The sequence below is a fragment of the Pithys albifrons genome, chromosome 6 (genome assembly GCF_047495875.1).
Source record: "Pithys albifrons albifrons isolate INPA30051 chromosome 6, PitAlb_v1, whole genome shotgun sequence".
Taxonomy (NCBI): domain Eukaryota; kingdom Metazoa; phylum Chordata; class Aves; order Passeriformes; family Thamnophilidae; genus Pithys; species Pithys albifrons.
The window spans coordinates 22,756,807-22,775,450 of NC_092463.1; the positions used below are offsets into that span (position 1 = coordinate 22,756,807).

Here is an 18,644-nt window from a genome sequence, read left to right on the forward strand (position 1 = left end):
ACGCCTTGTCAACTCAGGCATCTCATCACTGCGATTACCACCACTCCATTTACTGACACCATCATACAACCCAGAAGTCCAGGGGATTGCACAGGTTGGGGACAAGCTTCGCAAGGACATTCAGTCTTGCCAGGGTTTCTTTTTTTGCTCTTAGCAAAGATGGGAGAGCGCACCACTCCTGCTGTTGCCCCTATAATAGGAACAGCTCAGATAGCTAATGCCAGGCTCAGGCAATTGACTACACAAGGAGACCAAAAACCCACATTCAGTAATTCCCTATCCACAACTCCACCAAACACACATCACTTCTTGGCAGCCCTGGGATAGTCAGCTCTGCCTACACTTTTGTGCATGTACACAGTCACCGTCATAAGCCACATGTCTGCAGTCACTAACCCATGATGCCCAAGCTCACATGCAGTCAGGTACCTTTTCGGGATTACATCCCTTCCTTGTCCCACAGAGCCAGCAAGAAAACTGGTTCCTCAGGGACTCAAACACACACACTCACCTGCACTCTGACCCCTGCTTCCGTTCCCAAGCAAATGAACTCACTTCAAGGTGGGTCTTAGATCTATGCAAACTGGGAAATTGTATGGAAACTGGGAGAGTGAATGGCCTTCTTGCAGCTTGGACCAGGCAACAACCCTCAGCTTTCTGGCAGTAGAGGAAAATTCCTACCCTGTCCCTCATGTCCCCTTTCACCAAGACAGTTTCTGAGAAAGCTGAAATGATGTAAGCAGTCACCTCCATCCACCCTTCCTGGCAAAAGGAATTCTCACAAGTAGCACAGATGTCTCCCAAGATCCCAAAAATGTCTCACATAAAGCAGGCCTCTGGGTGAGACTTTCCAGTGGCTCTCCCATAACTGCAGAATCAGAGCCATCAGACTTGTCACTTGCACGACTGAACACATGGCAGGTTTTTGTCCAAGGCAAAAGCAGTTGAAACATCACAGGCAGTGACAACGTGAAATGCTCAGTGTGTGGCATGGGGATGGTGATGTCACACAGATGTGTTGCAGCCTATTGCCACAGGCAAGGAGGAGGTAGGCCCAGCATGGATCTGGGTGGCAAGGTGTGGTGCATCCTTCCCAGTAGAATGATGCCTGCTCTTCTGTGCCATCCCAACACATGTCTGACATAGCACAAGAGGACTCAGACATGGAAGAAACCTCTTGGATAGAGGAAAGACCAAGTGGTCCTTTCTTTTGGCTAGTAAGGAATTGCCAGCGTTGCCTGGCATCAGTCATTCAGTGGAGAAATGGAAACAGAACTCAGGTTAGAGGCCCAAACATAACTCTGAGTACACATCCAGGCATCCCTCCCCCAAAGATCTTTGATACAACACATTTATTTTGTAGTGTGGCATTATTGTACAGTACACATGCATTACCAGCAGTTTCAGAGCCCTGAGTTGTCATTCCTACTGCTTTCCCTGAATTTCAGAAAAGAGACAAGACCACTGTCTCCTTCCCTCACTTCACGTGCAAGGTAACAGGCCAGGAAAGTCCAAAAATATAGATGCACTTGCTGACGGGACTGGAGGCAGACCTCAGAAAGCTGGGACTCCCAGTCTACCACTCTCACCATTCATGTCCCCTTTCCCTGGTGCTGGGAGAGGAAGTCCTAGTGACAGCTTTCCACAAGGTCTCACCCCTCTGATAAACTCTGCACACCTGAATAGAAATCAGACTAAGGAGACTGTGCAAACTAATATACACCCCATTGCATTTTAAAGGGACTTACCAGCTCTCTCTAAGGTCTAAGAAATGTCTGGGGGCATTCTAGGGAGGGTCAAGATTCTCTTAAATTCTCTAAGATTGTTTAAGAGAGCCAAGGAGAGGCATTTGCTTCCAGTGCAGTTCACTTGAATCTGAGTGAAACTTACCCTGCTCAGATGGGGAAAAAAAGTATCCTGTCCTTCCTGACACAAGGTATCATGCATCTCCTTTTCCTAAACCAGGAAACAGTAGAACTCTGGTACCAACTCAATCTCTCAGCACCACAGACGAAGCTAATGCTGTAAAAGGCAAGGACAGTGCAGTGTGTAATGTGGAATAAACCCCAAAAATAGACAGTAAGTCAGAAAGGCAAATATGCCGTGGAGAGCAGAAGGAACGGTGGAGGCACCCAGGCCTCTCCCACCAGTTTGTGTCAGTATGTGGAATGGTGCATCCGTCTCAGGAGAGCAATGACCCAGTTCCCCAGCTGGGACCCCTTCAGCCACAGGAACAGTTCATACAAGTTGATCTGCCACAGGTTCAGGGCTTCTGTGAGTGAGATCTGGGCCCTCCTGTAAAGTGAGTGACTCCTGCTCCTCTGGTACCTAGAACGAGAGAAACAGCTGCATTAGATCCAGCAGGATACAGCCCAGGGGGAAGGAGGCCTGTCCTTTACTTCGGTACAACTGACCCTTCACCAGGGGAGGGCAACATCCCACATCCGGAGAATCCCCAGGAAGCAGGGATTTCCTTCAAGTAGTGCTTCTAAGAAGCTGGGAACTGCTTCTTTTAGACTGAATCCAGCAGAACAGACAGCCTGCTCCCTTGTGAAGCTGCAATCCTGGATCATGGCATCCTCTGCTTCTTTGCCCAGCTTCACTTCAGCTAACAGGGGCAGGTGGGCACTCCTGTAGCTTTTCCTGGTAGCACACTTGTAAGAGTCCAGCAATCCTGACACACTTACTCCAGGAAAAGTATTTCTTCACCTTTCTTTAGAAGCAGAGGCTAATTGGGCTTCATAGGTCCCTCATCAACCAGAGAAATAACTGCTATTTCATCTGGCAAGGAGGGGGAATCTGAGGCAGAAGTGCATTGACTCCTAAGACCCACAGATGGAAATCACTTGCATGACTCTTGTTCCTGGCTTTTAAACATCAGCCTCACCTTCACCGTCAGCCCTAGCCTCTCAGTCAGGCTGTAATGGACAGGAAGCCCCTTCATTTCTTCTAGGGGGTCAAATCCTAAACCCCTACCCCAAGACTTCCAAATTTATCCCTGTCCCCAGTCCCAGGGTGACAGATTTGTCCTCTGAAGAAGCTGATGGATGTGAGAACAGCACAGACAGAGGCTGAGATGTGTAACTGAGCAAGGGTAGGATCATAACTGATGTGATAATGAGGGGAAGAGATCCACAGCTAAGAATAAGAGGTCAAGATGTCAAGTCAGAGCCTTATCAGGCTACCTGAGTGGGGGGCTTTAATAAGCCTCTAATGGTCCTGCCCAACCTTCTGGTCATAGGCCCAGGAGACACAGTTAATCTCAGGCCTGCACCTTTAGTTCCTGCCTGAGCTACACTGGAAGAGTAATGATCCCCAGCTCATGCCCTGCTGTGAAGCCTCATGTCCTGGATCTCAACTCATATACTGACCTCTTGGCTTGACCTCAGCCCTCAGTCTTGTCATGGACCTTCTTGACAACCACTGGATTGGAGCTAAATACTGACTTTCTGGTTTGTTTTTAGACCTGCTCCATCACCATGATGCTGCCTTTTGATAGACTTTTGACTGGATCTGATCACCATCTCAGGGTCTGTCCTGCTCGCCTTGCTCAGCTCTAAGGGACTGACCTGCTGGACCTGGGATCCCACTCAGCTCCTGCACCACAGGGACAGTCATCTCCTGCTGCTCCGTGGTCTCTGGTGCCTGGAGAAGATACTCACGTGGAAACAGCTCTGATGCAGCAGCGAGACATGTTTAGGAAGGAGCTGGCACTGGCCCGCGTGTGCAGGGCTGACTCAATCCCCCTTAACAAGTCATTGGTCTTCAGCAGCAGCAGCATCTGGCGAGGGACATTGTTGAGGAGCTGGGTGATCTGGGGTAAGTAAGCAGCAGCGTTGGACCGGATCTCCACATCCTGTGGCCAGCCAGGCCATGTCAGGAAGAAAGGAGAAAGAAGTTGAGAGTGCATAGGAAATCCAAGTCCAGATGCAGCTCAGATTCAGCAGGAAGAAACAGTGTTTTTACAAACCATGACTCTAGGCCAGAAGCTAAAGAGCTCTGTCCTCCTTTTCTGCAAACACTGGGCTGTCCCAAGCATTCACAGCAGTCACAGACCAGTCTTGCTGTGTCCCACCTGCCACACAGTGAGATAAGGCCCTGTCCCCTCACTGCCTGGATTAATAGGCACTCATTGCTATCTTAGTTCTTGGCCCCAGGCAGCCTACAGCAACCGTATCTCACTACTGCCCTTGGAGACTCCTGACTGACTCTCACCTCACCAACCCCATAACTGGCAGAGCTGCAGGTAGCACAGGACTGCTCGGGAAGGAGGAGTGATGCTGCGAAGACAACCAGGCTGCTCCTTCTCTTGCTATCCCATGCAAATGATGGCTCTGTGCTATACTGATGAAGCTGTTTCCAAGGCCTAGTTTAGTCATCTGTCCTCAACACAACTCAGCAGAGGAGAGAAAACATTATGCAGTTAAGCCTCGTGATAACCCAAAAGATCAAAAACTGTCATCTGTCAGATCTAGACCTATGTCCTGTCTGACAGCAGCCAGTAGCAGATTTTTAAGGAAAGAGTGTAAGTCCAAGGCAGGCACAGGGTGATCCTTCATGTTCTCTGGTCCTCCAGATTCCAACAAACATATTGCCCACTGTAAGAACCCTGTAAGAACCCTAACCCTATTGCCCACTTAGGAGCTATAGCCTGAGCCACTTAAGATGGGTTTCCCTCCAAACACGAGGCACTATAGCATGCAAGACAGCCAGCCCCACCTCTTCTGCCTGTTTTTAGAACTTAGAGTTCCCTCAAACTCACCATCCCACTAAATGTAGCACAGTGTGGTAGGGAGCTGATCCTATATACATACCATGTCTCTACCTCTTCCTACAGAGGCCATGACATGAATCAGCAAATCCAAACAGAAGTCCTTGGAACATCTGAAATCTCCAAAATCCAGCAGGACACATGCAGAGAGCAGTACATAACTTCTTACAAGAGGAAGACTCCTTTGTGGAAAACAACAGCTCTAAAACCTTCTCTCCTCTGCAATATGGGATGGCCTGTGAGATTTCACGCCCTTTGTGAACTTCAGACTTGTTATAAAGGAACAGACTTGCACAAACTGAGTGTACAGGTAGTGATGGTCAGATGTATACAGCTCACACACTATCATGGTTGCTTTGCTGCTGACAAATAAATCTTTGTGTTCTCCTGTCTCTGTCACTGACCAAATACACAGAGCTTCAGCGAGAAGATGCTTAGCTCTCCTAAATGTTAAATGTTTTGTTCCATTATTTGTTGGCAGAAAATTCCTCCCTGATTATTTCTTATCCCTTATCCTAGCCAGCATCACTGCAGAGCCTACTTTATTTTCCACACAGAGGTTTTCTTTTTTATTTCTTTTCTTTTTATTTTAGCTCCAGCTGCTTGTCCACATCACAAAACAACCACATGATCTGTCATTAGAACTGTCATTTTCTGTCAAGGGCAAAGCCTGTGCACAGAGGAAGAAATGAGCTATGCCACAGGACCTGAGAAAAGCCCCTTGGCTGCAGTTGCTGAGGCTGCTGCAGGACACAGCAAAACACATCATAGAATCAGATGAGATGAGGCTAGCAGCCACCCTGAGCAATCAGCTGCCTGGCCCTGGCTTATGGCAGGAACAACTACACCTATGGCAATCCTCATACATTTATTTTGCCCAGCCTGCACCTCAAACTCTGCAATGATGTGGCTCAAAGCATTCCCAGAACATTCGCACTAGTGTTTCGCTGGCTTTGTTGTTAGATCTGGCTTTTCTCATATTTAGCTGAATTTAAAACCATGACTTCTTGTCTGTTTGCAGCACTCTTTAAGAGATTTGCATATCACTTCTACAACTCTCCTCAACCTGCCTTGCCTTTTTTCTGCCTTAATTTCCTCAGACTTACCTCCTGGATTGTGTTGGCTTGAACCTTGTAGGTTCCTCCTAGACTTGCCCCAGTTTCATCAAACCTTTCTCAAGATGCAGTGCTGCAGACTGGGTACAGCACTACAGATAAGATTTTGTTTCAGAAGAGTTTCTTCCTTGTCTCACAGGCTACTGTCATGTCGATACATCTTCAAGCATACTCTCTGGAGTTCTGTGCTGATGGTACCTGCCTACACAGCACTCAGCTCTTGCTGCTGATAAAATCTTTCAAATTCACCTCTAAAGTAAGGGCAAGCAGCAGCTCATTTCCTAATGCCACAGCAAATCTGCTCAGCTCCCCATTATCTACTGCAGGATTATCTAGTTTCAGCATTAATTGTGTCATGTAGGCAAAGACAACAGAGCTGGTTCTATACATGCAATTCAACTCAATGACAAAGTTCATTAGCACACACAAGGCACCATGCAGCTGCCACTACCCCTCTGCCATAACCTTCCCAAGCCAGTTGAGAATAAACAGTGCTCACTAGCTCATATTCAACACTGGCTTTATAGTATTGGAGCCAGCTCTGTGCCAATTCACTTTCTGGTAGCTCCAGAACTCACCAGATCAAGCATAGATCTGCTAGACAGTCACTATATTATTTCTGATGTTCAGAAAATTAACTCAGGTAGGAAGCAATCAAATTACTGGTTGGAGTGTGGAGGGTCCACTACCTAAGGCATCTGACCTCCTCATTGCTATGAATACTGACAAGCCAGTGCAGCAAATTCTGTCATATCCATCAAAATGAAGACACTTTCAGAAGAGAATTTCATAGGACAATACTGTAACACTACTTAAATTAATTTATCAATATTGTAACACTACTTAAATTAATTTTTCCTCTCTGATACAAATTCATGCAGATAAAAGCAAATCATAGGATACAACATGCTTCTGTTTACAGACACTAGTCCATTGGCTGAAATCACATCACTATATGTGACCCTCTAAATACAGCACAGTTGACAGAGGCTCTACTATTCTTAAGTTGGTGTGTGTGTGTCAGGTGAGCGAGGAGGCATAAGAAGGATCCCAGCATGTGTGGATAAGAAAGGGTGGAGAATTTAAGTGACAATTTCCTAGACTTGTGGTGACTGAGTTGACAGCATCTGCAGTTAAGCAACCTTGACTCCAAGTTAATAGGGTTTCTGACTGGGAAGTAATTTTCAGGGGTTTTTAGGAATTTGTATCAGTGCTGATAGTCATTTACATGAATAGTGATAATGCATTATCCTTCTCGTGTCTTCCCACTAAGCCTTTATGTCTCCTCTGCCTTATCCTAGACCCCTTGATGGTTCTCTGCACAGCTGCATTCAACATTTTTTCAAGAAAAGGATAATTTACAAATGTTTCTCCTGCCAGAAACAGTGAAAACTTAGGCATTAAAATATTAGACAAAAAATTAAGCAGCCCACGACAAGTGAATCTGGGAAATTAAGTTCAGCCACTATAAAACACATTGCAGAAGGACTCCTGGGTTTTTCTAGCTCAGCTATCAATGCAGAAATTGCTACAGGGTTGCCAGGGGTTGCCCAGCACTGCTGCAGTATCAGTAGTGCAAGCGGTTTCAACAAAGGTACTTGAGGAGAAGGTTGTGCACACATTAGGGAAGGACATACAGGACCTACCTCGCTGGCTGAGACTGGGGACTGGTCAATACCCCTGTTGACAGACTCCCAAGATCTGGCAGTAAGCATGCAGGCGAAGAGAGGGTACAAATCCCCTGCTCCGAGACGCCGGCTGTACTTCTGCACCCTCTTCATATCAGCCTTGATGAGCGCCTGCCAAAGGCGGCAGTAGTCCATGCGGAATGACTCGCTCAGCACCTGGGAAGGGAGACATGGTGCCAGAAGCCCATAGAGGACAGGAAACTGGGGGTAAAGTCTGGTGCCCCTTAGCTGTGTTCTATCCCCCATTTCAGGATCAGAAAATATCCTTGGGGGGTTATGAGAGTAACAGGAAGAATATATTCACATGCGCTTAGAGGGGCAAGGCTGCACCTGGATGTGCTCTTTCAGCCTGATGCCCAAAGGCAGCCTCACAAAGCTCTAGAAAACCTCCATAGCTACATACCTGGTAGAGCCCATGATCCAGGAGGATAATGTGAGCCTTGCCAGAGGTTGGGCATTTCTTCACTAGCACGTTTCCTGGGTGTGGGTCACAGTGCACAAAGCCGTTCACAAAGATCATTTCACTGTAGAGCTTTCCCAAGTTGCGAGAGATCTGTGAGGAGACAGGAGATGGTCACACACTGCCACTCACAGCAGGGTGCCTGCCGGGGCGGGGAGACAGCCTCTGTGGGCCAACCCTGCGGGGAAAGGGGTCTGTACATGCCAATGTCCCCATCCAGAGCTCCTGTAGCCTCTCACTGACAAACACACAGGGTAACTGCTAGCACCAGTAGCGCAGTGACCCAGGGCATTGAAGGATCCATGCAGGGAGAACCATGAGGGTGTTTGTGGGATCAGGACTTATTTAAGGACACTTGTCTGGCATATAAAAGAGAAAATACCTGTGGGTAGGAATGGGGTTTCTGGTAATGAGGAGGAAAGTAGGACAGCAGAAAGGAGCAGACATGCATTCACAGGGAAGGCACATAGAAATTGCTGCTGGAGTAGATGAGATTGCTTGGAGGAGGACTCAGGTGTTCCCATCCATGGATGGCAGCAAGACCCAGTGGAGAAGGGGTGTGGGGAGACTCAGCCTGTTAATCTGCTCACCAGAATGAACATGGGTTCCCGCTCCCATCCCTCCATCATACTGTTCCCCACTTTCCCTCTTCTTTTCCTCAGACCCATGCTAATCTGATTTGCAATGTCTGTGAAGATGAAGCAGCACAGAAAGGCTGTTTAAATCATCCTGTCACTGCAGTGTCCCTCCATGCTACTGCTCCTTATCACCAAGAGATGTTATTAAAGTTAAAAACCTCCTAGGAGCAAGCAAACATCCCCAGGGCACAGAATCAATCCCTTGCCATGCACTAACACAGCAGCCTTGCCCTGCCATCCCACCACCAGCCCTCCCTGCCATCCCAGAGCAGTGCAGTGCTTCTCAGCAGTGTGCTGAACAAGTAATTAAAAGACAGTTATAAATTATTCCAAGCATGTCTCTAGACACACTGTGTAAGCAGCAAACTGGCAGCTGTCCCCATAAGCAGAGGTGGTAGAAGAGGTAACAGGGATACTAATGACAGCTCATCCTGTAGAAAACCAGACAGCCAAGAAACAGTCTGCTTTACCCACCTCTGAAATGCGGCCACCTCTGAGAAGAGCGTTCATTATGGATAGCCCAAGAAACCACAAATGAGGAGAAAGAATAGAAACCCTTCCTGCAGCACACCAACAGGGACAGCTGTAGGATCGTGTGAAACAATACTCTGTCTCTCAAGTAGGACCTGGAATCACTGCTGAGTCATGATGAATGCTGGTCCCATGCTGAATCACCCACATAGATGGCACAGCATAGCCCTGTGATCTTCCACAGTGCAGTGTCCCTAATGTCACACAGGTGTTACTTTAAGTACTCACTGAGGGAAGTGATGGTTCCCTTTTCAATTGCCAACAGAGATCACTGGAGTCATGAAGTAACCCTTATACGTCTCCTAGATCGACAAGCTCTAAATTTAGACAGGATCAAAGTACCAGGTGCTGTGATCTCCTAGAAGAGCAGAGTAGCACTTGCTGACAGTCCAAGGATATGCTGTTTTAAGCCAGTCACTCATTTACACGGTCTCCCAGGGATCTGCACATCAGAAGGAATGGACTTGGACATCATGACTGATCACAGCATCAATCCCAACACTAGTGTTCATACTGGGTTAACCATGTTTTGCCCTCCCTGCCTCAACTGTTCGCCCTCCAGGGACATGGAAGAGCACAGAATTAGTGAAGATGAGGACCTGTGGACAATCTGGGGCACAACTCAATGCCTCATACCCATTAAACACATGTCCAGACAAGGGCTGGCAGTTCTGCAAACCTGTTGGTTGGTCATGGCTGAAGGGATTGTGCAATCTCCATCCTTGGAGGTTTTAAAGACCTGACTGGCTAACCCTCCAAATAAGCTGGTCTGACCTCAAAACTGACCCTGCCTTAAAAGGAGATTTGATAGAACACTTCCTGAGGTCACTTCCGATCCCAAATATCCTAGGATCCTACAAAAAAGCCTCTCACCAGGTTACCCATGCTCCTCTCAAAACAGCATCTTATGATACGGCTGCAGGCTCCAGGTACAGAGGAGGTCCCTGTTCCTGCATCACCCTCAGCACAGACCTACGGTCATAGCCTTTTGCAGCCCATGATGCAATGTACAAGCAGCTCGAGATTCATCTTCCCATGAAAACAGAGAGGTCACAGCCCTGCTCAGACCCTCATGCTGGGTCAAGGGTACAAGACAATCTTCACTGCAATATCCACATCCTCTCTCCCTTCCCCACTGTACTAATAATTCTCTCTTCACCAGCATGCAACTTTGATTATCTCCAGTATTTACACTGAAACTAAACTTTATGGCTTCTTTAAATAAGATGAATGCATTCTGTATTATTTCATTAGCATACAATAGATATGTTACAAGGAATTGTATGTGTGGCCAAACTTTGCAAGCGAAGATTTGGGAAGGGCTCTCCCCAGGTGGGGGTGTGCCATTTGAGCCTGCACAGTGGATTTTTTAGGTGAGGCTCAGCATGCACAGAACTGGCCCCACTGTTTAAGTCCCAAGGTCCATCTGCCACAGCCGAGCGAGCTTGGACAGTGACAGTGAAGTCCTCAGGACTGTCTACAGCACCCAGTACTAACCGGGGCTGACTCTGCTGAGCATCCGAGATCTGACAGGATCGGATGGCAAGGAGGCATTGAACTGCCCGGTACGGTCTCCACTGAGACTCGAACTCACGACCTTGTGATCAGAGTCCGGAGTGCTCACCATTACACCACGGGACCGCCCTACAAGGAATTATGATACAAGCATATAAACAGTTTTTACTTTTGAAAAAAATTACCTACTGTAAGAGATGGAGCTGTGCTGCATACTAAAGTATTTTCACATAGTTTTGTCTGTTGATATGCCTCTAAAACAGGATACATATTAAACTAAGATGTATGTATGGCCAGACTTCATGAACGCAGATTTAGGCAGGGCTCTCCCCACGTGGGTGAGCCCTTTCAGCCTGTGGAGTTTTTAGGTGAGGCACAGTGTGTGCAGAACTGGCCCCACCGTTTAAGTCCTGAGGTCCATTTGCCACGGCCGAGCGAGCTTGGAGAGTGACAGTGAAGTCGTCAGGACTGTCACAGCACCCAGTACTAACCGGGGCTGACCTTGCTAAGCATCCGAGATCTGACGGGATGGGATGACAGGGAGGCATTGAACTGCCAGGGGATGGTTGCCACTGAGACTGGAACTCAGGTCCTTGGGATTCCCTTGGGATTCAGAGTCCAGAGTGCTCTCCTTTACACCACGGGACCGCCCTAAACTAAGATAGAAAGTAGCAATACTGTCAAATTCTACACCAAACAGGAAGCTTTACACTCTAGAGTTTAGACTGCAGTATGTGAATAGTGATTTGTCATTATAATTCAGACAAAAGGAGTTCATGTTTCTTGAAAAACATGGACACCTTTATAGGAAAACAACATGAAACTTTTTTATACATTAATTCTCCAATATTGTGCCTAGTCCCTATGGGCCCTTATTCCACTCTTATTGAGAAGGCCATGGGATAAATAACACTACAGAGGTCACTCTGGAAGGATGCAGCTAGGTGAAATGAGTAAACAGACATGAAAACCTCTGTTCAGCAGAAGGGAGGAATTCAGCAAGCATTTAGGCTGTGTGAGACCTTGGGGTGAAAGTGCATCATAAATCAGACAAAAGGTTGCAATGATTTACAGAAGCAAGACCAAAATTAACAGACAGGCTTTTTGTTATGACATGGAGAGGTCATAAGTCCTTTCCCTGTTTATCATCCAACACAATGGGGTCTTTATCATTACCAGTGTCCCCTCAGCATCGTTCTTCTGCACATTGTAAAAAAATAATAATCATCCTTGGAATTCTGTCTTCACTTCCAGACATCTCATTAACAGAAAAATACAGGCAACATAGAGGGAGTTCAGAGAAAGCAAATAAATGAGCAGGATGCAGAAGGCATTTACTTGGGACAAAGATAAAAAGAGCTGAAGATTCCAAAGTTGGCTAAGGAATGGCAGAGGAGAGAAATCTATTGATGTTAAAAGGTTTGAATTGCAAGGAAGCAGAAGCACTTGTAGTTCTGGATGTGCTACAAGAAATACCACTAGGCAGACAGTGGTGTTATCATGAATAGCATAATATAGGCATAACACATAAGAACAAACACTATGCTAGTCAGCAAGCACAGCTGAGCTTGACATGTCAGGATGACATCAGGCTCTGGCTTTGGCCAGAGGCAGTCCTTGCCTACTGCCAGAAAGTGTGTTACTGCCTAAAAGAAGTTTCGTTTGCCTGTCTGTGCTGCAGCAGAACATGATGACTACAGTCACCAAGTGAGTCTGTGGCCTTACCAGTCAACGCAAATAGCAAACTGCCATTGCCACATTACGTGACACGACCATGACACTGTGTCAGGCAAACCGCACATTTTCAGCCCAGTGTTTTAATTTTGAAAAAAACAGAGCTGAGGAATAAACCGACTGCAGACAACAATACAACAATGGAGTGACAAAGTCATGTATAACAACCAGAGTTGAAGTAACTCTTCACCAATGTAAGCACATGAAGTTCGTTTTATGTACTCAATGTGGCAAAGAATGCTACATGTAACAAACTACTCTACTGTGAATTACAAGGCAATACAGAAGAAAATAACAATGCAGTGCAGATATTAAGCATTGTTACCGTACAGTACCACCAAGTCTCTCTGTAAACTGGTCAAGTTCACAGGAAATATGTAAGACAAAAAGCAGCACGTTGGAGGCTGTTTCAAAATTTACCTTCAGATGAGCAGAACCTTTCCCTTAAATCCCAGCCTAATTTTAATTATGTTCAGTTTAAATTATCCCCTCAGTTATCATAATACTAATACATAATAGAGTTTAACTAGTTCATCCCTCTTCAGTATTTACTACTCTAGGGTGTCCACCTATCAGATAATAATCAGCATAAATTCAGAAGAAATACTGCCCCATTTCTACTTAGGACCTGGTATGTCCTAGGAGTCAACCTGCCTCTTACACAGTTGAACTGCACAGGAAGCACACACCCTATGACTGACTAATATCCCAAAGTTAATTCTACTATGTCAGTTCCCTCTGATAAACTCCCAATACATTTAAGAAACTCTTCTTATTATTTTCTAAGCACATGACTTTTAACTTGGTATTGCTCATTTTTGTTCCTTTCTATAACTTCAGTCCTCAAGGCCAACAAGTCCTCCCCTGTATCCTCAGACCTCCCAACACGGTGTCATCAACAATCTCCTTGACATGGTTCTGTTTGTGTTGATGTCATCACCAATTTTTTAAGTATTATCTGTTTGAAGAGCAAACCTCACAAAACTCTATTATACAGTAATTTCTCTCCACCATTGCCTCTCTCAGTTTCCTATGTACTTTGCAATTCCCTACTAATCCCCATCTTTTCTAGTTAAGACTCATATCCAGGCTACCAAGTATTTTAACACTGCACTTCTGTCATCTAACTCAGAGGATCCCAAGCTGTAGCACAAGTAGCAGCAGTGATGTATTTCTCGTTGTGTATGTACACAGCCACAGTAAGTTCCTGCCATAAGTTTTGAAAGCCTAGACAACCTGCCGCCCTTGCCCCTGTATGCAACTCTCCCCTTCACAAATCAGCATACCCAGCTGACAAAGCAATGTGACATTAACAAAAGACCAGAAAGTTCATCACAAATGGGCATCTTTAAAAACATCAATACACAATAGTTAGCAATAAACCTCTTGGAAAAGAAAGAATGCACGCAAATTTGAACCTCCTACAGTAAAAAAATAGCACATACATCATGTTCAAGGGTAGCTGCAAGCTAACAACCAGCCTAGATTATCTGGGGAAAGTCACTGATACTTTCCTGGACTTGTGAGCAAACTGGAGTGATCCTGGCTCCATGCCTCCAACTGACATGAAGAATGGCAAAGAAAAAAATCCTGTGTCATGGTTCTGTAGATATGATCTCACTGCCTGCCTCTGATAAGTCCCAGATGAAACTGCCTGATAGGGCATCATCCCTTCCTGTCCCACCTCCATCTGTGACTGTCTCCTTAGATCAAGAGCAGATACTAGTCTCTGGCCTTAATTCGGCTGTAATATTTGCCAATTATTTTAAGAGATGGCGACACTAACTTCTATTGATCTCATTAAAAGTAAAGGTCGTTGTGCAGCTCATTTCTCAGGGCTCAATATTACCTCCTCCAGCCAAAATAATAGCATTGATTTTAGAACCTTAATCGAAGGTTAATTGGATTGAAGACTGTATTGGGTTTTTGCTTTCTTTCATTGTTATTACAGCCATCATCTAAGGGTTTGCTTAATCCTGCCAGGCCAATTCTGCCCAGTTAAACTCATGTCAAATTAGCAAAGAGTGTGGATGGAAAATGCTCATGATTTGGAGCCTACTGCATGTCTCTGCTCTGAAATGGTCCTTGTCCATAGATTAGGGTGGTCACACACGAAAGATCCGATTTCACACTCTGTCCTCTGTGATCCAGTTGTGATGATCAACAATGCTCTGTTATGCAGTGCTATCACTATGCACTAAACAAGCATTACAGTAAGGTGATGTCTGGACACACATGATGTCATTAAGATATAGAAATAGATTTTAGGACTCCTGGAGTGCACTCCTAGCATACTCTCTGTTGGAGACTGAGGCAATTATTTTCCTGCTCAATGCCCCATCTTCCATGGCATTTCAGTGGGGAGAAATATCCTGACTCATCCACCCTGGGAACTGAGGGACTAACTTGACAAATTTGTCAAAATTCTCAAAAGGATGCAGATAGAGAAGATCAGTTATTGTCTTTTTAATTGTTTCCTGCATCTGTCAGACCCAAAATGACCATGAGGATCATTTCCCCTTGGCTTTAAATACAGTTGTATTTCCTTGGATTTAATGTAAAGCATCTTGCTGAGACTTAAGCCATTGATTGATGATTGACGAGGACAGTTGGGACTGACTTTCAGTAAGAAATGGGTTTGTGTGTAATTTAACTCTTTTACTTGGTGTCTTTGCACAGCTCAAAAGCTGAAGTCACTGGAGGTCGCTATCCTTGCTTACCAGTGCCTTTCAGCGAATTTCACTAAGCTTCAGCAAGATGAAATATAGGAGAATCTGCAAAGAAACCTCTTCCCTGACTACATCACCAAGTGTAAAGAGCAAGAATAGCCATTTTCCCCAGGAACAGTGTTCTTCTCCATGCTCTGCTTCATCTAACCACTTGAATGTTATAAGCACAAATACTTGAGACATGAGAGGTTTCCACACTTGCACTGACAAACAGATCCCACCCTGGGAAATTCCACTTAAATTTTAGCAGCTACATGGCTGCAGCTCCTGACTCTTGGCAGAAGGGTAAATCCCACACTGAAAGAATATTTCAACTTGCAAAGCTGTCAATCACAAGAAGGTAGCTGGGCTCTTTATCGAGCTAAGAGTCACCATTTCAATGCAGAACCCATTTAGTAAAGAAAGAAGCAAAAAGTTACAGTAGGATGGGGTGACAGATGGCAGTAATTGTACTCATCTTAAGTACCTTAGTTGTTTGCTTTCAATTCTCAGCTGCACAAAATACTTTCCTGACTTCTGAATCATTCACATGAGCTCTTGGTGAGCTCAAGTACAAGGCATTGTTTCTTTTCCCTGACTCAAATCCAAACCAGGGTGATCATGGGGACTCTCCACTTGGCTACCTGAACTGACTAGTTAGTTGGAGGCTATACAGCACATGCCATGAGTGCATCTGGAAACTCCACAGCTCCCACAGCCTGCTGATCCAGCAGCCTCTGTGGAGACAGGCAGAGAATCCACAGGGAAGGACATGGAGAACCCATGCAGCAGACCAGAGATAATGTTAAGATTTGTGTACAGACAAGGTCTGTCTAAATGAATCAGGTACAACCAGAATGGGTGTAAAAGGAGCATTTGTGCCATCTGAGATCTTCTTTAAAAATCCATGCTCTAAGTAGGATTCCTTTCCTCCCACAAACAGTATGCTACAAACCTCTTGAGAGCCCCTCAGTCTTTCCTTCCTCTCCTCCCTGCTCTACCCATTTCTTCCAAATGGAACCTCCCAACCAAGACTGCAAATCCCCTTGTGTTTTGAAACAAGAAGAATCCAGTTTCCAGGTGTCCCCTTCTTAACCCTGCCATGGCCTGGTCTTCTCTCAAAATTCCTTCCAGCTCATTTCTTGATAACTCCCCTCTCCAGATTTCCCTTTCACTGTCAATGTCCTATAGCTGCATGCTCCTCCTCAGCTACACTTGCACATGAATAAGTAACTGTTCCACAGGCAGATATTTCAGTGTTTGCACTTGTCTTTAGAAATCAAAGCCTTCTCTGATTAAATGCCATTACAATCCAGCACTTGGACGGATCCAGTGAGATTAATGTGCTTTTGGGCAGCTTTAATGATAATCCTGCTACAGACGGTATTAAGTAAATGTCAGTAACCTGGTTTGAAGGGAGCTTTCACCTCAGGGATTCTTTCCATTTAAAGGAAAGAGGCTCAGCTTGCTTTTCGAGGCTGCATTGTCACACAAGAAATCCTGCTTAGTGAAGACTCCTCTTCCTCCACTCAGAAAAACAAAATGGAGTAAGATGATAGAGGAATTGATAGGTAGATAGATTCAAGTGATTTATAGGGAGCAAATGCATCTCTTCAAAGTCAAAATTGCTGTATATTATAATATAAGCCAGGTCATAGTTCTGAAAAGCAGGTTACCACTCCCTCTTCATACTCCTTTAGATGTCTGCTATCTTTTGCTCACCTCATCACCGTGCCACACAGTCCTTTATGCAGGGCAACAACAGCAGCAGCTGATAATGGACCTTGGTTGTATTTGTCCCCATCTGCTGCACCTTGCCAGAGGAGAAGTCTGGGGTGTGCATTGCTCCTACCTTCTATTACTGTGGCCATAATAAGAGATCTCCATCCCCATCACATGACCTAGACAGGCTCTGTATTCCCACCTTTCTACTGCTGCTTTATTGGCAATCAGTAAAAGTTAATCATTAATTTAAGGGAGTGGGAAAAAGGAAGAAGAGCTCAGAACAGGCACTGAGATAGTTTGCAGAAAATCAGTCTTAACCACTGAGCTGAGTGGCATCCTATACCTAACAGATGGACAGAGACCAGCTCAGAATCAGGAAAATACGTGGTTTCATTCCTACATAGGACCTATTATGCCAAGATGTCACAAAACAACCTTCCCAAAGGCATGGATGAACAAAACTATTAGCAGAAATTTTCACCCTAAATCACTCCTATTGCAAGCAAAAGCTTCTGCAAGTTAGAAAAACTGAAATCAGCTACGATTTTGCTATCCCCATCAGTCTGAGAAAATGCAAAGAAGCAACCAAAGTCCTAGGGAGGTACACCATGCTAGTTACCTTGATCTCAGAATGGATCTGCTGTCCAAGAACTCTGAGGAACCCCATCCCAAAATCTGAATGTACATATTGCTCAAGAGTCCTCCCGTAATGCATCAAAAAAGTCTTTCTAACTATTTCAAGACTTGAGGAATATTCATTCTTCTATCTGACCGTGTGGGCTGTATGTGACCCCTGCCTATGGCAGAAGAAAATGACAAGATAAACTCACTCAAAGAAATGACTCACTCACTTTTGACCAGTTGACTTGTCCAGATGAATGGAGCTGACTGTGTTTTGCCATGAACAAAATTTTTAAAATCTCTCCTAATAGCAAAGTCCATGAGACAAAAATAATCAGAAGCTGAAATCGTCCCTTTAGGGTAACAGGAACTGCCATCTTGGAACAAATCATGTGTGTCTGTAATATAAGAGCACGGTTGTCTTTCACTGTCTTCTTGAAGATCTCTCTAGATGCACAGCCTACAGGAGAGTGTTCCCTAAAAAGGGTTATGTACTTTTCCAAGAAGCACAGGAAAGGAGATCTCTCAGATTGATTGCTCTGTTCACATCTGTATGTGCTTCTTCTTCAGCCCTGTCCTGTCCTGTCAGCCTCCATTTTGCTTCAAGGTCAGCTGATGTCAACACCATGCCACATTCAGAGATGGCTGAGAAATTACCTCATTGACATTGATGCCATTCCTCTCCATGTAGGCCCTGTCATTCACCTGTCCCCCTTCCATAAACTCCATGAGAAGGACACGCCTTGTTGAGAGCTCCCAGTAGATCCTGGGGACCTGAAACAGGAACAGATGGGTTAGGTCAAGCAACAGGCTGGGAAAGGAAGGAGAATTTATCACACACAGTGCAGAGAAGGCGTAAAAATCAAGTGGCTGAAGTGAGGACTTAGGGTTTTTTTGATGAGCACATGGGAGGTAAATCCATCTACGAGCCTCTTTCCCAGGACAGCAGCAAGGTGTACAAGGAAAACACAATTCAACAACAGCAGGATCTGTCTTCATGCAACATCTGGCCATACTCTACAAGACCTTGACCACCTCCCACTCCCACTGTAGTCTGAGAGCTTTCTTACCTGCTCTGCAGCTCCTCTAGCTGGGTTGTTTAACTAGTACCTATTGTAAGTTTCTGAATCATCCACTC

The 18,644-nt window shown here is 45.4% G+C and overlaps 1 protein-coding gene across 7 annotated transcripts in view; it reads right to left on the reverse strand.

The window, feature by feature from the left end:
• Positions 1-1,333: 1,333 nt before the first annotated feature.
• The window catches only part of ADCK1 (aarF domain containing kinase 1), an 88,752-nt gene continuing 71,441 nt past the window's right edge, over positions 1,334-18,644 (reverse strand). For all 7 annotated transcript variants that reach the window (XM_071557750.1, XM_071557748.1, XM_071557752.1 and 4 more), the window contains 5 exons: positions 18,164-18,280; positions 7,978-8,127; positions 7,533-7,730; positions 3,663-3,856; positions 1,334-2,328 (listed from right to left, as the gene is read on the reverse strand). In XM_071557750.1, the coding sequence (XP_071413851.1) occupies positions 2,157-2,328; positions 3,663-3,856; positions 7,533-7,730; positions 7,978-8,127; positions 18,164-18,280 (831 nt within the window). In that variant the 3' untranslated portion in view covers positions 1,334-2,156. The remainder of the gene's footprint in view (positions 2,329-3,662; positions 3,857-7,532; positions 7,731-7,977; positions 8,128-18,163; positions 18,281-18,644) is intronic.